The 9850-nt window shown below is 38.2% G+C and overlaps 1 protein-coding gene across 1 annotated transcript in view; it reads left to right on the plus strand.

Annotated features, from left to right (window-relative positions):
- LOC119786668 overlaps positions 1-9567 on the plus strand; it is a 90854-nt gene extending 81287 nt beyond the window's left edge. Inside the window, exon 9 of the mRNA XM_038290152.1 lies at positions 9541-9567. Within this exon, the coding sequence (XP_038146080.1) occupies positions 9541-9552 (12 nt within the window). The 3' untranslated portion in view covers positions 9553-9567. The remainder of the gene's footprint in view (positions 1-9540) is intronic.
- The last annotated feature ends 283 nt before the right edge of the window (positions 9568-9850 follow it).

Below are 9850 nucleotides of genomic sequence, written 5' to 3' on the forward strand. Positions count from 1 at the left end.
TAACTGAAATTAATCCCAAACGAGGAAACCGGATACCTCGAATGGCAAAGGCTCTTTGTTTTTTGTTCCTTGCGCTCATAAATCCATTGAATTACTTTTCCATCTTTCTCAATACTTTCATTACTTTCCATTTCTTCATTACCGTTTTCTACCTAATCTCTCCCTAAGTTGCCAACTGTCTTTTCTGTAGATTCCCATCAGTTCTCTTTGTTTTATTGAGCTCTGCTGCCAGATTATTACTCCTAAAATCTTTTTGAAAATCACAATTTCCAGTCAATAGTGTTATCGGAATCCAGGACAAAACCTTATTACGTTTAGCATTAAAAAAAATATGGATATTTTGATGGCAAGAATGAATGTCAATGTAATAAGAAGAAACCCAACTTTGCGCTCCCGTATAAGTAAGAAAACATAAACAAAAAGTCCTTCTAGAAGAAACAAAGGTGAAAGAAACCATATTTTTTTTTTTTTTCTCCAGGTAGCAAAGATGGCCTTAGAGGCATTAATTCTGATACTCGCATGTTTTTAGTTTATAAATAAAATAATAATTGTTAACTAGGCTTATTTAACTTTTTTAACTTTACTCTTTTATAACTTTTCAAATTTAGCTTGTTTACCTTTTTTTTCTTGACTCATTAACTTTTTTTAACTTCTAATTTCCGGTAGGTAATCTATCATTCAATGGCATTTTTTTCCCCCCCCATCTAATGGCGGTCAAATGCCAAAGATCAGATGTGCAGCCATGGCGGATATAGATCTGTGCTTCTAGACCACACTGAGGGACGGGGGAAGCCACCAATATGCAAGAGATATAGAATGACTAACTTTGCCCTGAAAGGGTTCTCAAACGTGCGCTACAATCAAGTTTGATTTAAACCTTTTTTAATTTACATGCTCCCAGAAACTCAGTCTGGTTGCATATCTGAACGCTTTTCTTAAGATTTCTCGTCATACTCCTCATGTGGAGAAGTAGCCTGAACCGTAAGTCCTAACTCATTCTAGAGTCAGAAGAGTCTGATGCTGCTCCATAGAGCTGCGTGATTACTGGGGCGTGTATTCCAACGAACCAGGAAAAAATAATGCCTCTCTGCACTCAATTGGATAGATCCTACCAACCAATAAAGAGCAACGGGAGTGCGTGACGTATGTTTAAGCACGCATATTTTTGTCACTCTAAAATCAAAGCACGGTTTTGCAGTGCACGACCTAGAATAAAGAAGATGAGCCTTGATCGCGTTTTCTCTATATTCCTTCTTATACATTCTCAATTTGCTGTCTGATATCTTCTAGAACGACCTAACTTCTCAGCAGAATCTACTACTCTCACCTCACAACTACTCCTCAGGCGGGCCAGCCATTGAGTTTGTTGTCACTCTTCAAGAGCTCTTTTGTAGTCCAAAGTGGTTGATTATATTACACTGTTGATCACTGTCCATCAATCGTACACAAAGACCCCGCTCTCTGTAAGACAATTTGATTGGCCCGCCAGATATTGTGCTTCAGCAATAACCTCCAATCGCAGCTACATATCTGATCAATGCCAGAATGAACTATCCTTCCCCACCTCAAACATGTGGGGCGGGACTAAGTTCGGAACGGCACACCAGCTATGTGTGCCGGGGTAAAACAAGACTCGTAGCCAATTAGCAATGTCACAAATGTAACATTAAAGGAAACCGAACAAATGTGAAAAAATGTAACAAGAAAAAGTGAACAGCACAGAGAATTACATAGTATGATAGTTGGTGTTCAATGATAGCAGGAGTTAAAAGAAGCTGCCGAGACGTTTCAGATGTAGCCATGCTGAGATCGATGTATGCGTGATGGCGCCACCATCTAGTCTAATTGTCTGCTCATGAGCTGCACCTCTGCTCTGAAATTTTTATAAGAGGCTCTCAGAATTCAAAGGAGACAGATAAATTCTGTGGCTCTTTTTCATGTAAGAGGCCCTAGTAACATTTTGTAGAGGGAAAAAAGTATACAAACTATTTGCTCCAGATAAATAAACGGTGAATTCAATAGGATTTCACTCTCGGTCGGTACTAATGCATTTTTTATTTTTACCTATCTTTGTGCAAACAGAAAGAGAACAGTTTCATCATACGGTAGCCGTTATTTGGCGGCTCGGAATAATCTAGACCCTGTCTGATCTTGCAGCGTGATCGACATCCTCGTTCTTTTTTAGTTACTGGACCATAATGAAAATAGTCAGAACTCAAAAAAACAAATACAGATACTTTGGTTAGAACCAGTAACATGTTATGAATAAACCTAAAAACACCTTTATGCAGGGAATTGTGTGTCCTTGCAGGTGAAAGGCTGAGTGAAATTTTATAGTGAGTAATAGGTAAATTATTATATAAAATAAGAAAACCCCAAATTTTCCCGCCAAGTAAACTTTTTTATTTTTTTAAATAATGTTGATTGTGTTTTTTTTTTATAATGTTCATTATGGGATTTCTGTTTAAAAGACAAAAATTTAAAATTTTTGTGACTCAGAAATTTGTCAGCAGAGAAGGAACATGTCTTTTTTAGTTGCTCTATGAAAAAGTACTTTTTTGAACTACTCGGGCTTCATTATATATATTTATATATAGTTTCATATTTAATTAGTAAACCTAGGTTGATCCAAGCCTTCTAGTGAATAAAAAAGTCGTTTTCCTCGTTTGGGTCTTTTTTTTTATGACAGGTTTTGCCTTTTTCGCTTCTTAAAAAGTTTTTGTTTCCTCTAATGCTCTCTATTTTTGTGGTGAAGAAATCTGCCATCCCGGTTTCCCCATGGAACCCCGGTGGCTTAATTTTGATAAAGAAGAAAAACGTGCCCAGAAATTTCCTTCCTTGCATGCTTCCTGTACGGGTTTTTTGCGTGCTGTTTTGGGTGTTTTGCATTTGTACCTTTATTTGCTGCTTTATAAAGCTCTCCACATCTCTCTCTCTGCCATAACCATGGTTTTCATGATCCTGGTTGTTTTATTTAGGTTATCTAAGAAATTTCTGAAGCCCAGAGAGAAAAGCTGGATTAGCATCATGTAAAATATGGTGATATTTATTTACTTCATCAGGTAATTAGTTGCACAGGATTAAAATTAAATTATATAGAGTATTTATATAGCACCAACATGTTATCTCAAGAAACTTTACAGAGACGATTCAACCAGATCTTCCAGTTGGGCTTATCTGGTTAAACTGGATTAAAGGTTCAAATTTTTTGGATTAAAGAAAAAAAACAGTGATTTTGAACAGTAGTGCTCCTTTTGGATGAGACAGTAGATATTCACTTTTATTATGTTGTTTACGAACCCCTCAACAGGCATGCATGCGCGAAGGGGAGAGGATAACTTATTTTTACCAGGCTCAGTGTAGGACCATCTGCTGAGGCCGACTGGAGATTAAAGAATAAGGCAGAAAATCCCTGACTGTCACAGTTTTCACATGAGACTCATCTTCTACAGGGGTCTCATTTTCCACAAATGACGAGGTGGTTGTGCCTAAAAGGTTCATTGAACGAAAGTTCTGACTGTTAAATTTTTTGGGGGCGAACGTGAACTAAACGTACTGCATTATGCCTGTGAACGTTATTGTGACTCGTTCATTCTGGTGTCTGTGAATGCCGCTCTTCAGTCAGCTCGTTCAATGGTTTGCCAGATTTCTTAGACCCCCTCCGGCGAAACCCCGGCTAAACACACCGAAAAACAGGCCTTAATATGTAGCGGGAAAAACCCAATCGGGAAACACCATCCCGCGTCGTAGCTACAGCCGCGTGGTATCAAAACAAAATGCGCGTGGAACCCACAGCAGCTGGAGGCAAACGTGGAGGCGAAAAAAGCAGCAGTATGATCATTAAAAACAGTTTTATGCCGGGTGGTCGGTGGGGAGAGGAAAAAAATCTTACATTTCTCGCAAAACTTTGCCCCCCGGGTTTCAGTAAAAAAAACCCGCATTTAAACCTCCCTGGTAAAATTTTTCCAGGTTTCCCTTTTTTAGTATGTACTGAAATGGGTTTCAAATGGAAAAATTATCAAAATTAAAAAAAAACTTTGCCCCTTTAAAAGACTACTTTCCTGTTTTTCTTTTAATAATTCCTCTAAAAAAGACCAATTTCAAGCAGACATTTTCCTGTGTTTCTGAAAATATATGTGGGGTGAAAGCTGCAGCTGTACTGTGTGAAGTAAAATGGACGAAAAAAGCGTTAAAGCAACAAGGGGGAAAATACTGTCCCCTCAATGCAAATGAAAACCCTGGTTGGATAAGGATTCAAAACTGGATAGAGATAAAATTGACGCACAGTTTCGAGTTAAAAAGATAAAAAAAATTTTGCTTCTGGGGTTTTAACAGTAGGCTATGGTGTAAGAGAATATAGGGGAAAAACAGAACATAAAATATTTCTTTTTTTGGAACTGTGAACTTAGTTTGAAAATTTTGAATTATGAACTGTGAACTGAACTATTTCTTTTTAAAAATGTGTGAATAAATTTTGAATAGTTCAGTAGAAAGAGAACTTTCCCAAACTGTCGAGATTTTTTTTCATGTTGTCTTGTTTAGTCATTTTTTAATCACAGCTGGAATTTGTGATTGCATATTTGTTCACTAATTTTAAAAAATTTTATGAGAATAGATGGGGCTCTGTGTAATCCCTTTTTCACTTATAAAAAAACCTTACAGAAAAACCCATTTGTCACATTTTAAGACATAATATGTGAATCAAATCAGCTTCAGGGGGAATTCTTGACATGTGGAACCAAATTTTACAGGTGTTTTTGTAAACCCTTGTTTTTTTAAACCCTGAATGAAATGTGGATTCGCAGTAATCACATGCGTGACACGTTACTGGTTCAATGTCATTTTCAAATGCCGTTTTAATGTGTTTTATTTTAAATGCAGTTAAAGGAAGAAATAAGATTTGTTGATTTTTTTTGTTTTGAAGATTGTGAGGGGGAGCCTTCCCTGCGTTTCTATAAATGTTCTAAAATAAACTTTTTCAGTATTGGTTCAAAAAAAAGAAAAAACACCTTTAAAAGAAAAACAGGAAAGTTTGCTGTATTATTTTGTAGGTTTATTGCTAGCTATTCCTCTGAGCTAGGGCTCGGGGGCATGTTTGGGTTTTTTGCTCAGCTTGCATTATTCTGTGTGTCTCAGGTGGGGGTACATTTGCGGGGGCTCTGAGGTCGGCTGCAGAGCAGCAGTGACTTCGTCAGATGGGGAAACCTTTCCCTAATGGGCCCGTGGTTGGGAGGTCAGTTTTTGTTCAGGATCACCCCCTTTTTTTTCTTCCGCTTTTTTCTGCCTCTCCCCCCATCCCCCTTTTTTCCTCCCCTCTCTCTTTTTTTTTTGGGTTTTCAAAATAAAAAGGGTGAGGGGAAAAACCAACCCGCAGTGAAAAACCCCTTGAAGATTCTGGAATGCGACTAAAGACAACTGGAGGAATTTTGGCAGATTTTTGCAGATCCTTTCAGTGCCAGCAAAAAACAGGTGTTTGGCTTCGGGGAATGAGGGTGATGTTTTGGTGACAAGAGGGTAGCAAGGCAAGAAAATCCCAAAAAAAGAACAAAAGATGGAAATCTGCAGGAAATAAAAAGGACTAAAAAAGAAAAATATATTTTTCAATCATATATCCTTTAATTGTTTCAAAATAAGAACATGGCAGCCGGGTAATAACGGCGCTCATTTAAAAAGGGGGTTTCCTCATGTGACCCCCAGAACACTGCAGACATGAATCATGTGGGTTGGGGGGGAGTGTTGGCCCTAGGGTTTCTGAGTTCAATCCCCCTCCCCCAGACTTCCACTCTGCATAGCTGGAAAGACCCTTCCCCACACTGCTCCCTGGGTGCCGCACAAGGCAGCCTCCCCAAGGGGAGGGGAGCAGTGGGGCGATGCGGAGTGAAATTCTTGCTCTGCACTTGTGACTGGGGTAGCTGGAAAAAAAAAACAAAAAAACACGATCACTGACAGTGGAACAGGGAGGTCATCTGTCCAAGGCCAGCCTCGACGGTAATTGTGATATTGAGCCCCGTGGACTGGTCCCAATTTCAGATTCGAGGGGCCCGGCCCCCCTTTAAACCCCCACGCTTCCTCTCCGGCTGAATTCCCACCTGTGACAGTAATAAATAAAGCAGCTGGAAACAGTAAACCCCAAAGTTAATCCCTAAATGATGCATGCAGTTGTAGCCCTTCCTTCTTTCTCATCCTGATGACAGTTGGTTTTTGCTGTATTTTTTTATTTTCCAAAGTTAAAACCCTTTAAATAAACAAAAATTTTAATAAAAATAAAAGCTTTCTTTAAAACCAAACTACGATGTCCTCTTTTTTTGGCAAAAATTTTGTTTGAAAATTTTGCCAAAAAAATGTTGCGGTCCTGATGGGTTTTTTCATCTAAAGGTGACGTTTCCCCTCTTAAGCTTGTTGAGATTGGTTTTTCCAGTTTTGGGAGTTTGGACGGCCCTTGTAGTAAAAAATTATTTTTTTAGATGAATGGTCTGAGGATCAGTAGACTTTGGTTCAGTTTTTGGGGAGATTTTGTACATCCAGGGGTTTATGAACATTTTTGGGAGGAGACGTGAGTCGGTGACATCTGGCAACCCCTGCTGATGTGGTGGGTGGACGTTAGCTGCAGCAGTCATGTGGCGCCGTGTTAAAAGCAAAGGCGTAAAACCGCTTTAGCTTGGTGATGGTTTTCTTTTGATGCTTGGAGTGATGGTTTAAACATTTTTTTTGGGAAATTTTAAAAAAATAGTTAAGACAAAATCATACGCTTTGATTTTAAGTGAAATAAAGTATTATTTTTTTCTTTTTCTAAAAATGTGCCCCTGCGGTTGGGGGAGGGCACCCCCACCCCAATATCCCCCCTAAATGGCACGAGTTGATAAACGGAACCTTAATTTTCCTTTTCCCCCTTGAAACAAGTGGTGGCTTATCACATTTCGATGAAAGGGTTTTGTTAAAGGGGGCCCGCCTCCCCCCCGCAGGAACACCTACCTTTGTTTTCCTGTCACCTGCAGTCAGCCTGTCCTCTGAGCATCCTCTCATCAGCGTCTGTTAGTGCCCTTAGTGCACTTAAAACTCAGATTTTAAAAGACATCCAAAGACATCGCAAATTTATTTTATCTTCCGCTAATCAAAATCATTCTCTCTATAAGAAATGAAGTCACATTGGTTTGGATTTATACGCTGATCTGCAGCACAGGGACCCAAAAAATGTGGGCGGCATCGTTTAACCAAACATTTCATTTAAATTTTTATGAGATTTCTCATCCATACATTGACTGATCAATAAAATCTATAATATATATCTATATGACATATAGGACAAGGCTGTCAGCTGGTCATGAAGGAAAAGAAGCATTTAAAAAATAAAAATTCACGTTTTCCAACAATTCCAGAACAGTTTGGTGACGATCTGTGATTATTATTAAGCTTTTACGCTTTTACGATGCAGTGTGAATATAATATGTTTAGGTAAATGCTATTCTGCTAAAAGTTATCTAAAAAAAAGTCATATTTTCTAGGAGTGTATTTGCAATTACTTTCAGCTGGTTGGTAAAATGATCTGCCCGTAAAATAAGATTGTTTAGGTTAGAATGAAAAAAAAAATTGTATTACTCATTTCTGGTGCCGTGTAAAAAAATTTCTTTTTTTTAGGGGATTTAATCTCAATAAATTTGGCAGATAAATTTTAATTTCCTATTAAAATTTATGGGAAAATAAGGTTTTTTTTAAAAAATTCCTTTTCTTTTTTGACAAATTTAGATTTTTTCGGGTAAAGTTTTTTTTTCTTGTTTTTTGAGTAAACAGTTTTAAAATAGGTATCCACAAACCTAAATTTAATTGTATTATTGGAAAGTTTTTATTTTAGTAAGTCCATTCACAAATAAAGTTAAAAATTAATTAGGCACAGAAAGGGTTTTTACGTTTTATTTTGTTATGATGATTTTCTGCCCCCAGCTAAAAATTTTTGGATCACAGCGTGACTTCAGATCATAAAAGGGAAAAAGTTTAACACAGAAGGCTTTTTAAACAAGTTTGGGAAAAATCTGCTTCAAGGCTGTGGGTTCAAAAGGTGTAAGAATGGTTTTTATTCATAGCTGTAGGGCCTCTTCACTGTGTATTCACTTGGGAGTAAAAAACACTAAAATGAATAATTCCCCTTTTCAAATTTTAATGTTGATCTCTTTTAAAGGAAAAGTATTCAGAATTAAAAATTTTGAAAGTTCTTTAAATCTGAAAATTATTCCCTCCGGTTAATAAATGATCAGTGTTTTTAATTAGAGTCATTTTCAGTGAATGTGCTTTACTGGAGGCATCCTTTTTTTCAAAGAACATACTGCCCCTACGGTTTGTGACATTGTCACGGTGCGGTATCGGGTGTTGATCAAGTCCCAGGCTGTATTGGTGTTTGTCACAACGGTTTATCCCAAATATCTTGAAAACATTTTCTTTCCCAAAAGTTTGGGTCATAAAGGGTTTTTTCTTGGCCCGAAGTTCGATGGGAAATCCTCCGTCTTCAAATTGGCGATCCCCAAGACCAACCCGTCCGTGGAGGTCGGAAAACGAAAGGTGGGAAAAACTCTTTTTTTCACTTTTACCCGATGTATTCCAGCTCCCGCTGCCCTGCACGTGGGATTGTCCAGTTTCACTATAGTCTGGTGAATTTCAAGGTGAAGGGCCTTGGAAATCTTCAATAATTGTTGTTTATTGCAGATGTGTCTAGTAGTTCCCATTGATTTGCTTGGAAAGCGGGGAGAATGGCGCTAGGCTTACCGCACCCTGCGTCACTGTGGAAAGGGGGAGGGGGAGGGGTCCTATATTTGGGTAAAAAAAGGCCCCCTCCCCGCTCAGTGATCATGATGAAATTTTTTCTTCTCAAAGGTCGTAGTCAGCCCCAAACAAAGGCTGTCGTCTTATTGTTATCTTTAACAACTAGGGGGTATTTACTGTTTGACGAGTTCCTCTGATAAAGGGATCTCTATTACATTTAGGGGGGCTTTACCCCCAAACTTTACAAAACCTTATCAAGAAAAAACCCAAGCTAACTGTTAAACAGAGTCTGCACAGCAAAGGTGTCCATTTAAAAATGCTTACCAGTGTCTGTATGAAAATGTTGGCAGGTTTAGAAATGCCAGCGTTAGAAGAGATCTTATTCTACAGGGAATACACCCCAGAAGCTGCTATTTGGTGACAAATGTTAACCTTTCATAGTGTGCTTATTTTAGATCTTAAATGACGAGCAAGTCACCATTTTTTTCTTTGTTTTGAAATAAAAACAGCCAGATCTCCACTGCCTGCTCTCACACACGCAGGCGGCGTCACATGGCCTCTGCTCCTTATTGTTATATTTAACAAACACTGATGACAGAAAGCTGGTAGAAAAAACAGGTTTTCAATGAAGCACCTAAATCTTTCTCTATGATGGTTGTTAAAGAAAAATTGAAAGAGGCCATATTCAATATTGTTAGGTCAAAGCTTATTTTCCACCAAAATAACACAAATAGATCAGACTGTATAGATGACAGGAATTAACCTCTTGCTTCGTTTTTGTCTCAACAGGGGGGATTGTGAATGTGATGCCTCTTCTTTTTTCTCACATCTCACACAACAAAACACAGGTACTAGTTCCCTAGACTTTAACCCCTTTTGTTGTTCTGTTGTGTCTTCTGATATTCTTAAACTGAATTTCTAAAACCAGATGGTGAAACTCAAAGACTTTCAGTTTTCCAGTCCTGGTAAAGATTGACTTTCCTGCTGTAACACTTCAGACATTTTAGGACATTTAATTGGTCAGTTCAGAAGAGCAGCTGATTAGGTTCCACCTTTAGCCTCAGGGTCTTGTTTTAATGAGATATAATGTAGTTTTTGT

The sequence above is a fragment of the Cyprinodon tularosa genome, unplaced genomic scaffold (genome assembly GCF_016077235.1).
Source record: "Cyprinodon tularosa strain WSP-4 unplaced genomic scaffold, ASM1607723v1 ctg1072, whole genome shotgun sequence".
Taxonomy (NCBI): domain Eukaryota; kingdom Metazoa; phylum Chordata; class Actinopteri; order Cyprinodontiformes; family Cyprinodontidae; genus Cyprinodon; species Cyprinodon tularosa.